This window comes from Oncorhynchus mykiss, chromosome 8 (genome assembly GCF_013265735.2).
Source record: "Oncorhynchus mykiss isolate Arlee chromosome 8, USDA_OmykA_1.1, whole genome shotgun sequence".
In the NCBI taxonomy this organism is placed as follows: Eukaryota; Metazoa; Chordata; class Actinopteri; order Salmoniformes; family Salmonidae; genus Oncorhynchus; species Oncorhynchus mykiss.
The window spans coordinates 24516418-24538131 of NC_048572.1; the positions used below are offsets into that span (position 1 = coordinate 24516418).

General features: G+C 45.1%; 1 protein-coding gene across 1 annotated transcript in view; it reads left to right on the forward strand.

Annotated features, from left to right (window-relative positions):
• Positions 1 to 21714, forward strand: part of LOC110529212 (protein enabled homolog) — a 106749-nt gene that overhangs the window by 12603 nt on the left and 72432 nt on the right. The window contains 2 exon segments of the mRNA XM_036985106.1: positions 9357 to 9522; positions 19665 to 19842. Of these exon segments, the coding sequence (XP_036841001.1) occupies positions 9357 to 9522; positions 19665 to 19842 (344 nt within the window).

Genomic DNA, 21714 nt, shown 5'->3' on the forward strand with positions numbered 1-21714 from the left:
AGGGGTTGATAGATACATTTTTCGTAAGGAAAAATCAAGTCTCTAATACACTACACCTTCTCGTGCAACAGGGTGATCAAATTAAGATCTTACCTCTGTAATCAGTCGGGTGTCTTTTTTAAAAATTGAATACAAGCGGAAGAGGAGTGGGAGGTTGAGGTCTTTCAGTGATTAGCATACTAGCGTTAGCCTGATTTAGCCTGCTAGCGTTAGCCTTGATACTGGACCTCCATTCATTTCTCAGCAGGGGTCTGGTGGTCACAGTCCAACACCTCTATCTACACTGGGCCTCTAACAGTCTGAACAACAGCAGGCTTCTGGCACCACCATCAGTGAGTTTACAGCAGTGACATTTCTCACGCCTCCCCTTCTGCTCTTCTACCATAGCTGAGAGGAATCCACAGTATTATTTCTGTCTGCTATAGGTCTGTAGCCCTCTGGAGCTGTGGAGAAAGTGTTAAAACGTAGGAGTGTTTAAACTACCTCTGTGAGCTGTTTGCTGAGCAAATTAAAGCATATCACGTGTTGTGCTCTGAAGGAAGCATTCTAGGAACAGAACAGTCCACTCTCTGGTCACATGTTGAGTTAAGGGTACCGTTGCATCCCATCTCTAGCCAGCAGTTCTATGGTGTCAGGCTAGGTTAGCCCTGAGATTCTGCTCCTCTTCATTCATTGTGTGAGGGACACTACAAGCCAGTAGCCACCTGAGTAGGGGCCAGGTTCTGGGTTTCAGGCAGTGGAGGCTAGTACTGGTATGTTCACTCTGATGCACGGGAGGCCCATGTAGGGAAGTGTGCTGCTGCACTATCCAGCTGTCTGTGTGTGTGTGTTTTTCAGCCAATGGTGGATCAAAGTGTTCTAGGCTAGCCCCAGTGGGGTGTGTCCCTTAGGAGTCTTCACTCTGGCTCTACAGGACTCTGGGTCCAGTTGAAGTCTTGAACCATATCCTTGACCCACACCAGTCCCTCAACACACTTTATATACCACTGCCTGTGGACCTCCCATCCATCCCCTCCCCTAATGCCTTCCAGATGGACTGGAAGAATTATTTTGTTTCCCCTCACTGACACGTGGTTACGTGTGATCACGTCAGGCAGAATGCTGAACTGACAAATCAATATTGCTTTGGTTGACTGTGGAGAGATCGATATTGCTTTGGTTGATTGTGGAGAGATCCATATTTATATTTTTCATTAGACTCTCCAGGTAAATGAGCCCTCGTTACATTTACATATCAGTAATTTAGCAGACACCTTCAGTGGAGGTGGTTTCTGTCACAGTGGCTGACATTCTATTCACGATTTGTCTGGTAACCGTGGCTACTCATGTTTTTTTGTTTTCCATTTTCAAACAAACAATTAGACGTGGTTTTAGTACTACTATATCCTTCTCATTCCCTGCACATTTCCCTTAGCGTGGCATTTTGACTGCTTAAACTGACTGGTTCTAGTTAGCAGTTAGTGGCTAATTGAGTTGTACAGCCTTCCTGTGTCCATACCTGGATGCCTCTTCCCCCTTTAGCTCTGTCTGCATTGGGCAGCCCCAGTGTTGAGTGTCCGTTGGATGCTGCAGTTGTGGGCGCCTGTCTCCCTTCACTGCTCCATGAACAGCAACCCATCCCTCAACCCTGCCCTCTTCCCTGGCCCCTGACCCTCTCATCCAGCCACACAGAGCAGACAATGCTGGCCATGGAAATTCAGAGCTAAGTCCAAAAAAAACAAGTTCTATCTAGATCTACACAGAGGCTCAGAACATGAGTTGTGGGGAAAAAACATTGTCCTTTGTGTTTCTTTTGTCATACTTTTGTTTTGTTTAGATTTACAGGGTTCGTCCTCGGATTTAGTTTGGAGTATAGAGCATAGTTCAGCCGCTTGTTAAAGCAAACATGGCATTAAAACTGCGGACTGATTCCTAGGCCAACATTCCTGTTTGTTTAGCCCTAACCACTGCATGCGAGCGCACCATTTAAGGCTCAGGGTTGCTCTGCTCTCTCTGTGGCAATGTGGACAATCAGAAACCACACAACCATCGACAGAGGCCTCCCTGTGGTGTAGCGCCTACAGGGGGCAGAGGAAGTGCCGTCGGTCTTCCCCAGGGAAGACTGACTGACTGATTGACTGAGGAGTCTGAAGGAAATCCAGAAAAACTGTTCTCTGCAGTTTATTTGTAAGACTTGGACAGTCAAACAAACCTCCACATGGGGTCTGTTCATTCGACTGTGTTGATGAAAATAATGATTTGGACCCGTTTCCACACCTAAATAATGGAGTGTTCCTTCCAAAAGAATTTGCATTCCTGTTCTTAGCAGTAAGAAACAGAGCGGTAATATGTTGCCATGTATTCTTTGGTAGGGATATAGAAGGCAGGCGCTGTATTGCGTAAGCAGGCAGGTCTAGCTAGTCCCTGGAGTGCTTTTCTGACGTCACCACCGCTAGCTTGCTCTCCCTCATCTCTCACATCCAGGCCCTTTGATGTTATATTTTGGTATAGAGACATTAACATTAATGAAGGGAAAGAAGGAAAACGCTCCCCTATTCGTGTTCCAATTCCACCTAGCTCAAACGCTACAGCATTGTGTGTACTGTGTTTGTGTTTACTATAGAGTTCACGCTATATGACCCCTTCTGATATGTCTCTAAGGGGGTGGTGATACTCAGAGGAGTACTCTACCCTGTCCTTCAGAGAGGCTGAACAGAGCCCATGTAGAGCCAGCTGTGTAGGTGTACTGAGAGGGCCTAATGGGGAGATAAGGAGACTCTGAATGGAATCAGGACTATAATGAGAGGGTGTGTGTCTGTCTGGGTCTACTTAACAAAGCATTAAGGCCAGACTTGAAATACTACAATCTGCAACGAGAGAGAAGCCAGTGTCCTTAGCTTTGTTTTCCTACACTCCTCACTACACATCTATTAGTCAGGGCTCCACAACAACCTTCACTGGGAAGCTAGCTACTTACAGTACCTTCATTGTTTCGCTTTGTCAATTCTTCTGATTTCCCTTAGCTTCAGTGATGCGAAGAGCCTTTCTGGGTCAGTGTCTGTGTTATGACAACAGTAAGCTATGGTACACACACACACATTACTCAACCGTTATGTGTTTGGTGGTCAGCCTATACCATTGCTTAGATGACTGTGCAGATTTTAATAAAGTGAAGGGGTAATGAACGCCCTCGCTGATGTTTATGGGGAAGGGCAGCCCTGCCACCACCAATGCCACGTTGCTACCTCAATCCCACTGAGAGGGGTGTGTGGCTCCACTAACACATGTTCCCCTGCCCTGGACACTTAGTCTGGGGTTGGATTCCTCTGGGTTCCAGTTGCCTGTGGTTGGAAAGTGGTGGCGGATCAGCTACCAAAGGCCTGCGTTATGTTTCAGATTCTCTCTGGTGGTTTAGACTAGAGCACCATACTGTACTTCATGACTCGTCTCCTTCATGACTCGTCTGATACAAGGAAACCAGTGGGAATGTGAAACTAGGAGCTTCGTTGTAGAATGCATTTGAATACGGAGTAGAGCAGTAGTCTGTGAATAAATGTACAGCTCACTCCATTTCCATTGTTCTTCTCCATATATTAGCATTGGATATTATGCCCTAGTTCAGGGTCCACATATAACTGTTTTTGACCACATCCTTTCCTATTCCGCGTCATCTCTTTATCTAAGCAGTAGGATTGACTGTTGCGCAATACTTCCATTCTGTGTTATGCAGTGTTTCCTTTCTACCGACGACTGTGGGGTTTATTGCTGTCGCGTGTGTGTTTACACTGGGAACAGGACTGTGTCTAGTGGAGGTGTGTGTGTTAGGACTAGGAAACTTACTGTGTCTACTGGGATTCGTGGGTTCAAGTCTCTCTTGGCAGGTTATTAGCACTCTTTCACTACAGACTATAGCAGGCAGGCAGATATAGAACTGTCACTACAGACAGGCTACAGCAGGTAGGCAGTTATAGAACTGTCACTACAGGCAGATATAGAACTGTCACTACAGACAGGCTACAGCAGGCAGGCAGATATAGAACTGTAACTACAGACAGGCTATAGCAGGCAGGCAGATATAGAACTGTCACTACAGACAGGCTATAGCAGGCAGGCAGATATAGAACTGTCACTACAGACAGGCTATAGCAGGCAGGCAGATATAGAACTGTCACTACAGACAGGCTATAGCAGGCAGGCAGATATAGAACTGTCACTACAGACAGGCTATAGCAGGCAGGCAGATATAGAACTGTCACTACAGACAGGCTAAAGCAGGCAGGCAGATATAGAACTGTAACTACAGACAGGCTATAGCAGGCAGAGATAGAACTGTCACTATAGACAGGCTATAGCAGGCAGGCAGAGAGAGAACTGTCACTACAGACAGGCTATAGCAGGCAGGCAGATATAGAGCTGTCACTACAGACAGACTATAGCAGGCAGATATAGAACTGTCACTACAGACAGGCTAAAGCACGCAGGCAGATATAGAGCTGTCACTACAGACAGGCTATAGCAGGCAGGCAGATATAGAACTGTCACTACAGACAGGCTATAGCAGGCAGGCAGATATAGAACTGTCACTACAGACAGGCTATAGCAAGCAGGCAGATATAGAACTGTCACTACAGACAGGCTACAGCAGGCAGGCAGATATAGAACTGTCACTACAGACAGACATAGAACTGTCACTACAGACAGGCTATAGCAGGCAGGCAGAGAGAACTGTCACTACAGACAGGCTATAGCAGGCAGGCAGATAGAGAACTGTCACTACAGACAGGCTATAGCAGGCAGGCAGATATAGAACTGTCACTACAGACAGGCTATAGCAGGCAGGCAGATATAGAACTGTCACTACAGACAGGCTATAGCAGGCAGGCAGATATAGAACTGTCACTATAGACAGGCTATAGCAGGCAGGCAGATATAGAACTGTCACTACAGACAGGTTACAGCAGGCAGGCAGATATAGAACTGTCACTACAGACAGGCTACAGCAGGCAGGCAGATATAGAACTGTCACTACAGACAGGCTATAGCAGGCAGGCAGATATAGAACTGTCACTACAGACAGGCTACAGCAGGCAGGCAGATATAGAACTGTCACTAGACAGACTATAGCAGGCAGGCAGACATAGAACTGTCACTAGACAGACTATAGCAGGCAGGCAGATATAGAACTGTCACTACAAACAGACTATAGCAGGCAGGCAGATATAGAACTGTCTCTGCCCGGCTAAAGCAATTCAGTTCTAAAGATAGTCACAGTAGCTAATAGAATGCAAAAATGGAATGATTTCCTCTGATGAAAGAGGATAGATCACCTTCTGGCTACGCCACAATACTGTTTCGATTTTGAAATATTTCAGTGTTTTTTTAAGAGTAACTTAAAAATAGACTCGTACTGTGTTATTGACAAAGCAATTTGATGTTCCAATTACCTTCTAATGTACAGCCAGTAAGCATAGCGGTTATTATGGCTGAACGGTGCCTACCCTGTTCTCATGAGTCATCATATCAAAGATGGAGTGAGGCTTGTCTGTGAGCATGAGGTTGCTTATTGGTTGTTTTCCTTTGTAGAGTGAGGCTGGTGACCTTCATGACTCTGTCTGTTTGGCTGGGCTTAGTTTATTTTTAGTTCTGTATGCTGATGGGTGCTGAGAGTGAGGCGTGGGTTGAGTGAGATGAGGACGGTACTGCTGAGTAAGAGGCCCTCCCCTGTTCCTCCCTTCCAAAGCTTCCACTTCCCACATCAAGTCTGGCCTAGGGCCTGTCAGTGTTTAGCCAGCCTTGCAGTTATGTTCTTATCTTGTTTTCTCCCTTTGAGGCTTTTGTGGAATTGCTCTCGGTCTCTCGGCCAGCTCCGGTCTGACTAGAGATCAATAATCATTGTTCCACCCGTTGGTTTCCTCAGTCGCGTAAAGACCACGACAACGCCTCTTCCCCCTCAGAAGGCTGAAAAGATTTGGCATGGGCCCTCAGATCCTCAAAGTTCTACAGCTGCACCATTGAGAACATCTTGACTGGCTGCATCACTGCTCGGCATCTGACCGCAAGGCGCTACAGAGGATAGCCCCCAAAATGCAGCATTTTCTTACATTTCTACATATTCTGTACTCAGTTGAGGTCATTTCGACACTGCCACGCAGGGCAGCATGATATGGGCAAACAATGTAGGCCTTATGTTTAACCAAATATTGAAATTGAAATTTCGAGCAAAACACTTGGGTGACCTGTTGGAATCATGGAAATATAATGATTATTCTATAGAATATAATAGTGGGTACTTTGAATACAGTGTAGTTTGACAGGACATAGAGTTAAAATGCCAGGGAGGAGTTATTGTGACCGGTTAGGAACCAAAAGTGTTTCCTAGGGGAAATTATAGTCTTTGGCTACATTTGAATGTTTTCTCTTAGCTACTTCATGTAGCGAAAATATTCATGCTTCTCATATTCGTCTTTGATTTAGAAGATACTGTTGCATAAACAACATGCTGATTCAGGTCTACACCATCACTGTTATTATCAGGCTGTATAGCTAATTACAGTTGCTCTGACTCAGTAAATGTATTAGCTAGCGAGCCAGCTAACTATTTTTTTTATTTATTTTACCTTTATTTAACTAGGCAAGTCAGTTAAGAACAAATTCTTATTTTCAATGACGGCCTAGGAACAGTGGGTTAACTGCCTGTTCAGGGGCAGAACGACAGATTTGTACCTTGTCAGCTCGGGGGTTTGAACTTGCAACCTTCCAGTTACTAGTCCAACGCTCTACCCACTAGGCTACCCTGCCGCCCCCTAGCGATTAGCATTAGCTGCTATCAAGATTTAGGCCCAACTTGCTAAGAAAATACAAACTATCTATTTGCAGATGTAACAAACACAAACTAATAGTGTAATTCTAGAATGCTAGTGGATTTATATTAAGAAGTGAAGTGAAAACAGCATCGTTGTCATCAACATTGCTGCATGTGCTGCGTTGACCATAAAAAAGCAAGTGTCTCGTGGTCGAGGAACAACATTCGCTCCTTGAGTGATGGGCAGTGCTAGGTCTATGTGGAAAGTGACATGGAGAGAAAGGGAGCATAGAGAGATGACTCAAGTAGCAATGTAAACTATATAATTGGACACTACATACAGGGTGTCACATTTAACTATCCAAACATTCAAATGTCCTTATAGAAGGTAAAGTAAAAACCCAAACCTGTCCCTGCATCAATACCGGTATATAGTAAAATATGGGATACCGCCCAGCTCTACATCCAGGACCTCTATATCTGGCAGTGTCAGTGGAAGGTCCTAAACATTTTAAATGTGTTCAGCCACCCAAGACTGTTGTCTCTGCTGCCGTACAGAAAACGGTACCAGAGTGCCAAGTCTGGGACCAAAAGGCTCCTAAACAACTCCATCCCCCAGTCCATAAGACAGCTGAACTGTTAATCAAATGGCTATTTGTTTTGACTCCATTATTGCACTGGCTCTATGCGCACTCACTGGACTCTACCTGCGCACTCACTGGACTCTACCCGCGCACTCACTGGACTCTACCCGCGCACTCACTGGACTCTACCCGCGCACTCACTGGACTCTACCCGCGCACTCACTGGACTCTACCCGCGCACTCACTGGACTCTACCCGCGCACTCACTGGACTCTACCCGCGCACTCACACATGCTAACTACACTGACACTCCAACACACACACATGCATATTGTCGCTACACACACTCTTTCACACACACTGTTACTATTCTGTTTATTATTTAATTACATGTACATATTACCTCAACTACCTCGTACCCCTGCACATTGATTCGGAACCGGTACTCCTTGTATATAGTTTTGTTATTTTGTTACCATTTCTTAATTTTTGTACTTTTTTACTGTTGGGAAAGAGCTCGTAAGTAAGCATTTCATGGTAAATGTCTACACCTGTTTTATTCTGCGCATGTGACCAATACGATTTGTAACAACCGCCAGATGAAATGGATTCTGATTTATCAAGCAGAGCTGTGGAGAAGAGATGTTTCAAGCCTCTTTCAAAGAAGAAAGTGGAAAACGCGGGCGTTTCCCCTGCATGGTTTGTTGTTGTTGAACAACACTGCCTTCTCCCCTGCTGACACTCACATGGGGAGAGTTTGTGTGGGGAGGTTCTCTCTCTCTCTCTCTCTCTCTCTCTCTCTCTCTCTCTCTCTCTCCTCTCACTGTCCCCTGGCTCTCCTTTGCTATCCTGTACCTTGTCCCCCTGGCTTTCTCTCCTCATTCTCTTACTTTTTTCCTTTCTCTTTTCCTCTTCTCACATTCTGCTCCTCTGTCTCCTCCCGTTGGAGTAGTTGCTATGGAGTGGGAGGCTGGGTGAAGCACGTTGGTGAATCATTCACTCTGCTGCCTGGCAGGGCCTTGGCCTACTTGTTTTGTCCCGCTAGTCGGTAACAGTTGTCAGGGATCACCCTACACAACTGTCATTGGACAAGTCTCAAATGACACCCATTTCTATAGCCTATACATTGAGTGTAAGTACACCTTCCTATTTTTTTGTTGCACCGCCCCATGTTGACTCCAATGCTTCCCACAGTTGTGGAATTGGCTGGATGTCCTTTGGGTGGTGGACTATTATTGATAAACATGGGAAACTGTTGAGTGTTGTGGTTTGACACAAACCGGTGCGCCTGGCACCTACTACCATACCCTGTTCAAAGGCACTTAAATATTTTGTCTTTCCCATTCATCCTCTGAATGGCACACATGCACAATCCATGTCTCAATTGTTTCAAGGCTTACAAATCATTCTTTAAGCCTTCATCTATGCTGATTTTGAAGTGGATTTAACAAGTGACATCAATAAGGGATCATAGCTTTGTCTGCCATGGAAATACCAGGTGTCCTTAATGTTTTTTACACTTGGTGTGTAGTGCATTCGTTTTGAACAGAGCCCTGTGTGGTGAGATGGACCTGTCAGTTCTCACTGTGGACAGACAGAAGTCTGGTGGGTGACTGTTAAATACTAGACCTAGGCTATATGGTTTCCCCTCTGCAGGTGGACTGCCTATCATGTATATTCACACTCACTCACTCTGAAATATCTTTATGGATATTTGACTCCCTTAGACTCTTCTCCTTTTAATCATGTCCAATGTCATTACATAAACGACTTCTCCAATACCATTTCCCGCCCAGACAGCCACTGTATCACTTCCTGACTTTCAGGAGACCAAGAATGTTGCTGGGATGGCCAGGCTTGATTAACTCTGATCATCTGGAGGGGTAGTTCATTCTTACTGCTCTGCTTAAGGTAAAAACCAATGTCCCCCTGTGTACTGCTGCTTGTTAATGTGTCTCGCTTTCTCTCTCTCCTTCTCCTTCTCTCTGCAGTGAACAGAGTATCTGTCAGGCGCGGGCCGCTGTCATGGTGTATGACGATGCCAATAAGAAATGGGTTCCAGCCGGCGGCTCCACGGGCTTCAGCAGAGTGCACATATACCACCACACGGGCAACAACGCCTTCCGGGTGGTGGGACGCAAAATACAGGACCATCAGGTGACTCACTGGGACCTAGGCCTAGATGATGTGTGAAGCATAGTAGTGCTTACGGTATATGAATATAAATGCTACAGTATATAAAGCTTTTAAAAGTTGTGGTTAGTTTAAAGTGGTACTGGGATTTCACATGTGACTTGAAACTGCGCTGATCTGATGACTCTAGACTTCTTTATACTTTATTCCGTCTGACCTGTGTCAGTAGGAAAGCAGTCTGGCAGCCATCTTGCCTCTCTGTGTCTCTCAGGACGACCCAGTGTCTCTCAGGAATGACCAGCGCTGTAATTGAAAACAGGTCTGAGAGCTTTCCTGCTCCACCAGTCACTAGCACAAGACAGCCATGTCTGGACTGGCAGAGCCAAGGTCTCAAAAACATCAATCAATCTGTCTTTGTCCCTGGTCCAAGAGTGAAGCCCATGGTTAGCTATAGAGTCAACAGAGGGGGGCAACAATGTAGCTCCATGCCAGAGAGGAAACGTACGTCTCCTGCATTCCTCTCCACTGACTCTGGCTTACTGTCTTACTCCATATGATCTGATCGACCAGACAGCCAGTGATACACATCTGTATTTAATGAAGGGAACATTTTAGTGAAAAATTAGAGGATGGCCTGTTCTCAGGAAAAATAGAAGACCTATTTCGAGAAACGCAACACCAGGTGATGCTGAATCGTTTCCACGGCACCAGACTACACCGCTCTGATTGGCGGATTAGTGTCTGAGCTGATTGTCTGTTTTGTAGCCCTCTGTGTATTTCTAGTGTACACACTACTGATGACCTCGGCCCGAAACCGGCTCCTGGGTTTTTAGCAGAACCCCCCACCCCTCAATTCAGTTATGTCAGCAGGAACTGACAAACTCCGTTATTCTCATTACAAACAAACTGGTTCGTGAGCCTCCTATCTGCAACTCTCTCTCTCTTTCCCCTGAAAATTGATCCCCTGAAATAGACTTGAAGGAAGCCATGATGGACTGTTTTCAGCTTTAAGAGTGAATTGTTTTTAGTTTGAGCTGAGGTTTATTATCCTGCCATGGTTGGGACTGAACAGATGGTTAGCTTGGTCTGACTTGATCCTGCATTTGTCCTAAAAGAGTTTCCTCTACCTGTCTGGGAGCAACTCCCTCAGTGCATCAGACTGTTGTGATTTAGTTGATTTCACTGTAATGGTGTTCGTCAGTGGATATACTTTCACACCATCTAGTGCTGTTCCTTTGTTGATATAGGATCCCAGGGCCTCATTGGCATGCAGGAAGAGTGTTTGTGTAGAGGGCTGAGTGCAGTACTAGTGTAGTCCACTGAGGCATTGTGTACATCCAGGGATGGGCAACTGACGCAACATGTAATCATTTCAAAGATCATATAAGGAAATCGGTCAATTTAAATAAATTCACAAGGCCCTAATCTATGGATTTCACATGACTGTGAATACAGATGTGTATCTGTTGGTCACTGATACCTTTAAAAAATAAAAAAAAGTAGGGGCGTGGATCAGAACCAGTCAGTATCTGGTGTGACCACCATTTGCCTCATGCAGCGTGACACATCCCCTTCGCATAGAATTAATCAGGCTGTTGATTGTGGCCTGTGGAATGTTGACCTACTTCTCTTTGATGGCTGTGCGAAGTTGCTGGATATTGGCGGCAACTGGAACACGTTGTCATACACGTCGATCCAGAGCATCCCAAACATGCTCAATTGGTGATATATCTGGTGACTATGCAGGCCATGAAATAACATGGAAATGTTCAGCTTCCATGAATTGTGTACAGATCCTTGCTACATTATTATTCTGAAACATGAGGGGCCTCAGGATCCCTTCACGGTGTCTCTGTGCATTAAAATTGCCATCGATAAAATGCAATTGTGTTCATTGTCCGTAGCTTATGCCTGCCCATACCATAGCCCCACAGCCACCATGGAGCACTCTGTTCACAACGTTGACATCAGTAAACCGCTCTCCCACACGATGCCATACACATGGTATGTGGTTGTGAGGCCGGTTGGACGTACTGCCAAATTCTCTAAAATGACGTTTGAGGCAGCTTATGGTAGAGAAAGGAACATTCAGTTCTCTGGCAACAGCTCTGGTAGACATTCCTGAAGTCAACATGCCAATTGTATGCTCCCTCAACCCCATCTGTGGCGTTGTGTTGTGTGGCACATTTTAGTGGCCTTGTTCACAACAGAAGGTGCACCTGTGTAATGATCATGCTGTTTAATCAGCTTCTTGATATGCAACGCCTGTCAGGTGTATGGAATATCTTGGCAATGGAGAAATGCTGACTTACAGGGATGTAAACATTTGTGCACAACATTTTAGAGAAATAAGCTTTTTGTGCCTATGGGAAAATGTCTGGGATCTTTTATTTCAGCTCATGAAACATGGGACCAACACGTTGCGTTTATTTATGTTCAGTGTGTATTTTTTAGTAACGGAGTCGGTCTCAATTTACTATTGTGAGAATAGTAGAATACACAAGGTGCAACTTCAAAATGTGGTTGTGCGTCAGCAGTTTTTTGCTTATGTCAGTCAATTAACAAGTCTGCACACAAAAAAATAATATATTGCTAAATTACTTTCATGGTCGAATTACCGGCTGGGGGGCCCCATTTTTTATTTTTGTTAGTCACCGTCACTCACACACACATCCTATAAACAAATAGTAAAATGTGTAAAATTGTAGGAAATAAGCTGTTAAACAGCTCATTTTCCTCTCCACCCCATAGCAAAGTTAGTATAATTGCATGAAATTAACTCCAAAACGTACAAAAAATCATCAAGAGGGGGGGCCACAAAAATGGAATGGATGTTTGATCACAAACCTACGAGCCACTGTGCCCCTCATGAGTTCAGATTTTTCTGTGGCCCCCACCCCCATCAAAGTTGGCCGTCTCTGATCCAGAGGCACAGAGGAGAGGACAGGGCCTTTTGCTGCGGTGGTAGATCCTGTTACATACTGTAGCGGCCTCAGGAGAGGCCCATGGGGGGAGAGCAGGATGGAGGAGCGGAGGACTGGTCAGACGATTGGAGGAAAGAGGCACTGCATTTCTAGCTAAAGTATGCATATCATTATCATGTCAGTTGGCTGGTTACAAACTCTAAAAGTGTATTTTAGTTCTAAGTCTAGTATCCCTCTTTATTGGAATGGTCAACTCTCCCAGAAGCTTAATAGTTAAACTTACTGGACTCAGTTGACAGGCTTTTATTCTCTCTGTGACATGTTTCTGGTGAGTATCATGCAGCCAGTGATTCAGACAGAGAGGTGTGGTATTGGGGGGAGGGGGTCAGACATAAGCACATAAGCCACAGTGGCTTCCTGATTCACAGTTTCCTGCCATAATAAGGTTGAGTAAATCCAGGAAGTTTGGACTCTCAGCGCGGTGCCTCGCTCCCCTCAGAGAACTGATTCCACGGAGGCCAGTTAAAGATGATACCAAAGCCAGCCCTGATGCAGGGGGTGACAATGACCGATTTGAGTGCAATCCTACTATTTCACTATTGGATTTTTTTCTTCTTTAAAGACTTTATGAAAAACCACTTATTTTTGTTTCCCCTGAAGCAATAAGCCCTGACCTAGTTCCTTCCCCCCATTCACCTTGTAAAGGTCTTGTTTCTGGAGTGCCTGACCCCGGTCCTCCTGCCTACTAGGCTACTTGCTGTAGAGCAGAGGTATTTAACGCAGTGGAAAAGCCTCTATGATCTTGTTTCATTTTACCAATGCAATAAAGAGCTTCTGTCACAGGCACTTTTGTCCTTACAGTTGATGTATATTGCGTATACTAAAAACACACTTCAGTTTCTAAATACTGATCCAGTAGTCTCTCGCCTGTGATGACGAAGGTTTTCATAGTACAGTCTCCAGTGTAGCGAGGTCTTGCTGTTGTCTCCACAGCTGCTGAGCGATGCAGAATCTATACCCTCAAGGCCCAGCCATGCCTTGTGATGGATGAGCACAGCAGACAGACCCCAGGAGTGTGTGTGTGTGAAGACACTGCGCGTGTGTGACCGTGTGTGTGAACAGCGTCATGGGAGGCTGTTTACCCAGTGACGCTGTGTATGACGAGGAGGTGTGACCAATCCATCCAACACACAGGTTTCGGTGGAAGCGGTGCCGGTCACCATGTGCTTTATCAGCAATCCCAGAACCCTCTCTGTCTTCTCCCTGACATCTCCCGTCCTGTGGGCCTGTCATTTTAATCCTGCTGCTGTTCATGTCAACACAATGGGGGAAAAAAACCCCTTCTCACATAGACACCATCACTGTAGACACATAACGTGCACACACGACTCGTAGATACTGCTTACACACCACCCACACCAGCCAGGCTCCATTCACATCTCCATCTGAACCTGAGGATTTATCTTTCACATGTAGGAGGAACTAGAGTCTTCTTAGAACTGGGTTCACATGATAATTAGACACAGTGTAAGCCCATGTTGACAGTGTTCTGTGTCTGCGTTCTGCGTCTGTCGCAGCTAACTGGTTACATTGTAGTAGCACAAGGACTAGATAAGATATTCGTGAAGCATTTGTTAGACTTTCATAAGTCGTTATGTACCATCTAAGGATGACTAGACCCGGGACGATTAAAAAAAAATAAAAAAATATTAATTGTTTATTGAACCTTTATTTAACTAGTCAGTTGAACAAATTCTTATTTACAATGACGGCCTACCACGGCCATACCGTAACCTGGATGACGCTGGGCCAATTGTGCGCCAGATACCAGTATTGTAATATTTTTCTGTTGGTAAAAATGAACTCTCTTGTCCTTTTAGAAACCTGCTGTATGTAAAACATTGCATGCTATAGCTTGGAAAATATATACATGTGAGTCTGGGTGAGTTTGTTTCTAACATTAGGTCCGTTTTCCTCAGTAAGTTTGGTTTCCTTGCCACAATACTAACGAGTATCACAATATTGGTATCATCCCGGCCCTAAGTATAACCCAAACCCAAGAGTTAACTCTAAACTGCATGACATGGAACATCGACCTGCAATAGGATTTATGTCGTCACAAATGTTCTGTTCATACTCTGCTTTAGTAAGTCAGTAAGTTGATAATACAGGGACCTGTTTCTATATTGCATCATAACTCGGTCAGACTTCATACACTGACAGACTTGAATCTACATAATCCTGTAGCGTATTAATTAGGCTCTTCGATGGATTTCTGGTTTCTCATAATGAGCAGAGAAGTTCAAAAGTACACGCACTGTGTGATTTAGGATTGATGTGATTATTGACTTCTATCTCAAATTTCAGACAGGATAAATGCAAAATGTGTCGATTTAATAGCTCTTATTATTATCCGACTGACTGCTACCTGTCTGAATCTGTTTAGTGGAGGGAATCGTTAAGGGAATCTTTAAGGGAATCGTTAAGAGAAAGACTATCTGTCTGGTTGTGGCGTTGGCCCCTCAGAGAACCTTTCTATTTTAAGAATGCAATATGAACCCAACAAAAACATGACCAAGAACCAGCACATTCAATTGCAGCATCTATGGGCTACTTTTCCCTTTGCAATGACTCTTTCAATTGGTGACAACAGCAGTGAAATCTATAGCTAGGCCTTGAATGCCTCTCCGAGCCTGACTCGTTTAAAGTCTAATAGGGGTCCAGAGTGATTCTCGGCCAGGATACAGTACAGCTGATTTCTGATAGGGGCTAGTTTAACTATTTGTGTGCTGTGTTTCTCTGGCTGGAGTCGAACCGACACCGTTTCGTTTTCTCTGCTCTTCTGTGTGCCTCAGTGAGCTCATCAACAATAAATTATAGAACAGATTATATAAATCTCTGGCCTGGCTGCCTAGAGGGAAAAAAAGTGAGAAACCTTCACATCTTCACTTTCAAGAGCCAAAGGAATGTTCTAATTCAATTATAGATTTTTGAAATGAACTTGGTGCAGATATTCTAGCTATTTTTTCCCTACAGCTTTTCGCAAACCTTAGCATTCTAGAAGTGAAGAACTACCTCAGGCTCTGAATGATTGCTTGTGAGCTGAACGCAGCTCATTCGATACCCTCCATTTGTTTATGAGAGGTGTGCTAATGTTTCTCTGACCTGAAGACTATAGACACAGGGTTGCTCTTTAGTCCTTTGCCAAAGCTGTTAAATAACCACATTTATCATTCAAGGTCAAGTGGTCAATGTTCCCTCCCCCCCAAAAAAAAAATATATATTTTTTTGAATTTTACCCCTTTTTCTCCCCAATTTCGTGGTATCCACTTGTTGTAGTAGCTACTATCTTGTCTCATCGCTACAACTCCCGTACGGGCTCGGGAGAGACAAAGGTTGAAAGTCATGCGTCCTCCGATACACAACCCAACCAAGCCGCACTGCTTCTTAACACAGCGCACATCCAACCCGGAAGCCAGCCGCACCAATGTGTCAGAGGAAACATCTGGCCACCTTGGTTAGCGTACACTGCGCCCGGCCCGCCACAGGAGTCGCTGGTGCGCGATGAGACAAGGACACCCCTACCGACCAAGCCCTCCCTAACCCGGGCGACGCTAGGCCAATTGTGCGTCGCCCCACGGACCTCCCGGTCGCGGCCGGTTACGACAGAGCCTGGGCGCGAACCCAGGGACTCTGATGGCACAGCTGCCGCTGCAGTACAGCGCCCTTAACCACTGCGCCAGTACAACCCCTCTCCCCAAGATTTTGGCACTGAACAAATTTCCGGTCTGCTGAGCGCGATCTTGAATGTTGTGAAAATTCTGTGTAACTTCCGTCGCACGTTTACTGTGAACATTGAGGCTGTACCCGCTTCGCAGGTAGCCTAGTTGTTAGAGCATTGGGCCAGTAACCAAAAGGTTGCTGGATCGAATCCCCGAGCTGACAAAGTAAAAATCTGTTGTTCTGCCCTTGAGCAAGGCAGTTAACCCACTGTTCCCCAGGCGCCCGAGACATGGAAGTCGATTAATGCAGCCTCCGCACCTCTCTGATTGAGGGGTTGGGTTAAATGCTGATGACACATTTCAGTTGAAGGCATTCAGTTTGTTCAACTGACTAGGTACTCCCCTTTAAGTTAGTTTTAACAGTGGCCAAGTAGGCTACTGTGGCTATTTAACTATAATGTAGGACTACCAAAGTGGCCTACCATCAAAAAAATGGAGATAACACATCCCATAACATTTTAACATGGAAATAGCTGTTCTATCATTTAGCCTACAGTAGCAGCCAATGTGTGGTGTTCAATGCCTACATTCCATGAGACAAAAAAACATGCAGAGCTTGACATGAAGCTGTTTATCCACTTGTCCTTCAGACAAGGTGACTGAACATATTTGAGGCAAGAAACCACTTTACAAAATAAATAATTATTATTCCCATTCTCTGCCTATTGGCTACTTAGCTTATTCAAGACCGTCTCAAAATACAACACTTTCCCTTTAAGACATAAAAGTCTCTTTACCTGACTCCCTGTTCAAAGATGGCTAGAAATACACACATTTTCTGCTCTCGTTGGAAGAAACCGCTATCCCATTGTTGACTATAAATGAGTTAACTGGGCTAATAACTCACTACCAAAGAGTATGAACAAATGTGCTCACGTGGCTACATGCAGCTCTCACTTTGATCTCAAAACAAGCACATTTACTCCCGACCGTTCATACTATAGACTAAACGCAGTCCAGTTCAAAGTGATATGGCGATTTCCATATAGGCCTACTTCAGCTATGATTGGTTATGGCGCTCCGGTCTGTGTAGAGTACGGGCCTGAGTCTGTCAATGCAATAGAATCCTACTCCAATGCCCTCTGCCTACAAGAAAATATCTTGCACAGTAAGTTTTGCATACTAAATATTGCCTGTTTGTTTTGTTTCGGTATATTATACTGAAAGTGGCTAATATTGTGTTGATTCGAACACAATTCCGGCAGTAGAGCGAAACGTTGAGTGTTAACTAATGGGGGGAAACTGTAGCGGGCTCATTATTCTTCTGCACGGCAGTCTGAGGGGAGCTGTGCGCATTCACACAGCTCTGAGGGAACATTGGTAGTAGACTGACTGACTGAGATTGTATTAGCTGTAATGTATGACTCTTATGAACTCTAAAAACATAATTTCCTTACCTGTAATCACGATACACTTGTTTTGAGCAACACAAATAGTCAATCAAATGTATTTATAAAGCCCTTCTTACATCAGCTGATGTCACAAAGTGCTGTACAGAAACCCAGCCTAAAACCCCAAACGGCAAGTAATGCAGGTGTAGAAGCACGGTGGCTAGGAAAAACTCCCTAGAAAGGCCAACACCTAGGACCAGCAGGGTCAGAACCAGAACCAGGCTATGAGGGGTGGCCAGTCCTCTTCTGACTGTGCCGGGTGGAGATTATAACAGAACATGGCCAAGATGTTCAAATGTTCATAGATGACCAGCAAGGTCAAATAATAATAATCACAGTAGTTGTCGAGGGTGCAGCAAGTCAGCACCTCAAGAGTAAATGTCAGTTGGCTTTTCATAGCCGATCATTGAGAGTATCTCTACCGCTCCTGCTGTCTCTAGAGAGTTGAAAACAGCAGGTCTGGGACAGGTAGCACGTCTGGTGAACAGGTCAGGAGTTCCAAGGCCGCAGGCAGAACAGTTGAAACTGGAGCAGCAGCATGGCCAGCCCCCCGACACACAAACTACTGCAGCATAGGTACTGGAGGCTGAGACAGGAGGGGTTGGGAGACACTGTGGCCCTGTCCGACGATACCCCCGGACCAGATAGGATATAACCCCACCCATTTTGCCAAAGCACAGCACCCACACCACTAGAGGGATATCTTCAACCACCAACTTACCATCCTGAGACAAAGCAGGATAGACCACAATGATCTCCGCCACGGCACAACCCAAGTAGTCCTCGCAGTACTTCAGAATAGCTATCCAAACCATCTCACTCGCTCTCCCTATCCTTCTCCCTAGAAGTGCACCATAGTCCCTGTGCCAAGAAAGCACAGGTGGTGAAGGTAGGCAACCCTTACCTGCCATGCTGATCCTCAACACTGGTGCCCCTCAGGGATGTGTGCTTAGTCCCCTCCTGTACTCCCTGTTCACCCACAACTACATGGCCAAACGACTCCAACACCATCAAGTTTGCTGACAACACGACGGTGGTAGGCCTGATCACCGACAACGATAAGACAGACTACAGGGAGGTCAGAGACCTGGCAGTGTGGTGCCAGGACAACAACCTCTCCCTCAACGTGAGCAAGACAAAGGAGCTGATCATGGACTACAGGAAAAGGCGGGCTGAACACACACCCGGTAACATCGACAGGGCTGTAGTGGAGTGGGTTGAGAGTTTCAAGTTCCATGGTGTTCATATCACCAACAAACTGTCATGGTTCAAACACACCAAGACAGTCGTGAAGAGGGCACGACAATGCCTTTCCCCCCTCAGGAGACTGAAAAGACTTGGCATGGTTCCCCAGATCCTCAAAGTTCTACAGCTGCACCATCGAGTGCATCTTGACCGGTTGCATCACTGTCTGGTATGGAAACTCCTCGGCATCCAACCGTACGCCGCTACAGACTGGAGTGAGTACGTCCCAGTATATCACTGGGGCAAAGCTTCCTGGCTTCTTGCCAGGACCTATATACTAGGCGGTGTCAGAGGAAGGCCCAAAAAACTATCAGACTCCAGTCAACCAAGTCATAGACTGTTCTCTCTGCTACCAAGTCTACATCCAAAAGGCTCCTTATTAACAGGTTCTACCCCCAAGCCATAAGACTGCTGAATAATGAATCAAGTGGCCTCCCGGACTATTTGCATTGACACAGACCCTTTTTTTTTTACACTGCTGCTACTCGCTGTGTATTATCTATGCATAGTCACTTTACCCCTAACTTCATGTACAAATGACCTGGACTATTTTGTTACTTTGTATTACATTTTTTGCTTTAGTTTATTTTGTAAATATTTTCTTAACCAACAATAGAGTTAAGGGCTTGTAATTAATCATTTCATTTCACCTGTTGTATTCGACACGTGACAAATACAATTTGATAATTGTTTTGAGCATCACAAGTAGTCCTCAAAGGAATTGAAATTAGCTATCAAAACCATCTCAAAAACCATCCCTCTCTCTCGATCTCCCCCCCATCTCTCTCGATCCCCTCTCTCTCCCCCTTTCTATCCTTCTCCAGGTGGTAATAAACTGTGCCATTCCCAAGGGGCTCAAGTACAACCAGGCCACACAGACCTTCCACCAGTGGCGAGATGCCAGGCAGGTCTACGGACTCAACTTTGGCAGCAAAGAGGATGCCAACGTATTCGCCAGTGCCATGATGCATGCCCTGGAGGTGCTCAACTCTCAGGACTCAGGTGAGGGTGAGCTCTGCTGACCGACAGGAAGAATATCTGCTGTAATGACCTGAGATATCCGGGTCTCTTTGGTGTTTTGACAAATGCGAGGTGGTCTTGCCTGTTGCAGTTCTGTTGCTTCACCCATTGCAAGTAGTCGTAGTGAGAGGTGTCCTGCATGTTTAGTGGGCAAGGATGCACAACTCTTAGCTGATGTAGAAGCTGGGTAAGGGTTAGCCTTGGAGTGCTGTTCTCAGACACACTGGTTCATCTGACTAGGTATTGGTAGATTTAAGCAGGACCCAAGAGGTAGAGCGAAACCCTCTATAAATGTCATCACAGTTGAGCGTCACATTAAAACTACAGTACTCGTACTTGTGTTTACAGTCCACACAGATGACTCATCAATGTTTTGCCTCACTTTGCAGAATTTTTTGCTTCACTAAGCTGAATATGGTTGGGTGAAGGGAAAAAATAAATAAATACAAAGAAATGATTTGCGTCTAATTCGTTTTGATCCGCTGTTTATATTGGTTTGGCAGAATGACTCTCTTGTCCTCAGAGTGAGATCAAATGTTTACTGAGGACCTGCTCTCGTAAAATTGGATGCAATTAGACGTTCTGATGTGTGTCTTGGGAGGTTGTGTGTGTGTGTGTGTGTTTGGGGAACTCTGGGTCTGGCGCAGGGGCATAGTGAGGGGCTCAATCAAGGCCCTGTTCCTGACCCCCTCCCTCTGTGGCTGCAACAACTTGTGACTGACTAGGCCCTCAGGGGTTCCACACAACAGCAGTCACATTGAGCCTAGTATCTCTCACCGGGCCTTTTAGTCAAACTGTTTACTTATTGCTAACAAATGATGCATTGTTTTCAGTGGCGGCCATTTCTGTTTTCCAGATATGCTTAATCTCTGGAAAGGCTAGCTAGCGGCTGGCCTGGCAGTGTTCTGGGGGGATAGCTACAATGTATTTGTATTCTCTCCAAGCAGCAGTCTGCTGAGCCCAGCCCACAGTTACCTCAGATGGAGTGGCCTTGGAACAGACTGTGATTATGCTGGTTGCCTGCGCTGCCTTCGCTTAATTTGTTGACGGATGCGATGAGCCACTGCGTCTAATGTGAATAGCTTTCCTGTAATCTCCACCACCACGCCTGAGTAATATACACACTGTAGCTCTGGTGATATTTTCTCAATGAGGGCTGGCTGCCTGGGACAGAGAGAGGTGTGTTTGGTTGTTGGTAATATGATTGCAGAGCGGATCATCAGTCATTTTGAGAGATCTGACGGTTGTTGTTGTTTTCCAATTGCACACTGCACCCAATCTCTTCCCTGAGGGGAAAGTTATTGTTTTATAGTCTCCTTGCCACTGTTTGGAATAAGACAGCTTCTGAACTTCAGTCAATTTAACCAGGTCTGTATGAATGAATCCAGGTTTCAAAGCAAATACACTTGTATTTGTCACATGCTTCGTAGACAACAGGTGTAGCTTAACAGTGCCTTCTTACTGGTCATTCTCTGACAATGCAGAGTTGATGATGAGAGATTTAAAAAAAGTATCAAATTAAATAGTGACACTTGGAATAAATACACAGTGAATAAATAATACAAATAATGCGTAAAAATAACATTGTTTAATAGGGAGTAGAAGATATTGTAGCTACAGTGGTTTTCTGGATTTTTTTTTCTCATTTTGTCTGTCATAGTTGAAGTATACCTATGATGAAAATTACAGGCCTCAACTTTTTAAGTGGGAGAACTTGCACAATTGGTGGCTGACTAAATACTTTTTTTACCCCACTGTATACACAGGGAGTACCATTACTGAGTTGATGTGCAGAGGTACGAGGTAATTGAGGTAGCTATAAGCCCCCCCCCAAGAAAAGAATAATAAATGCAA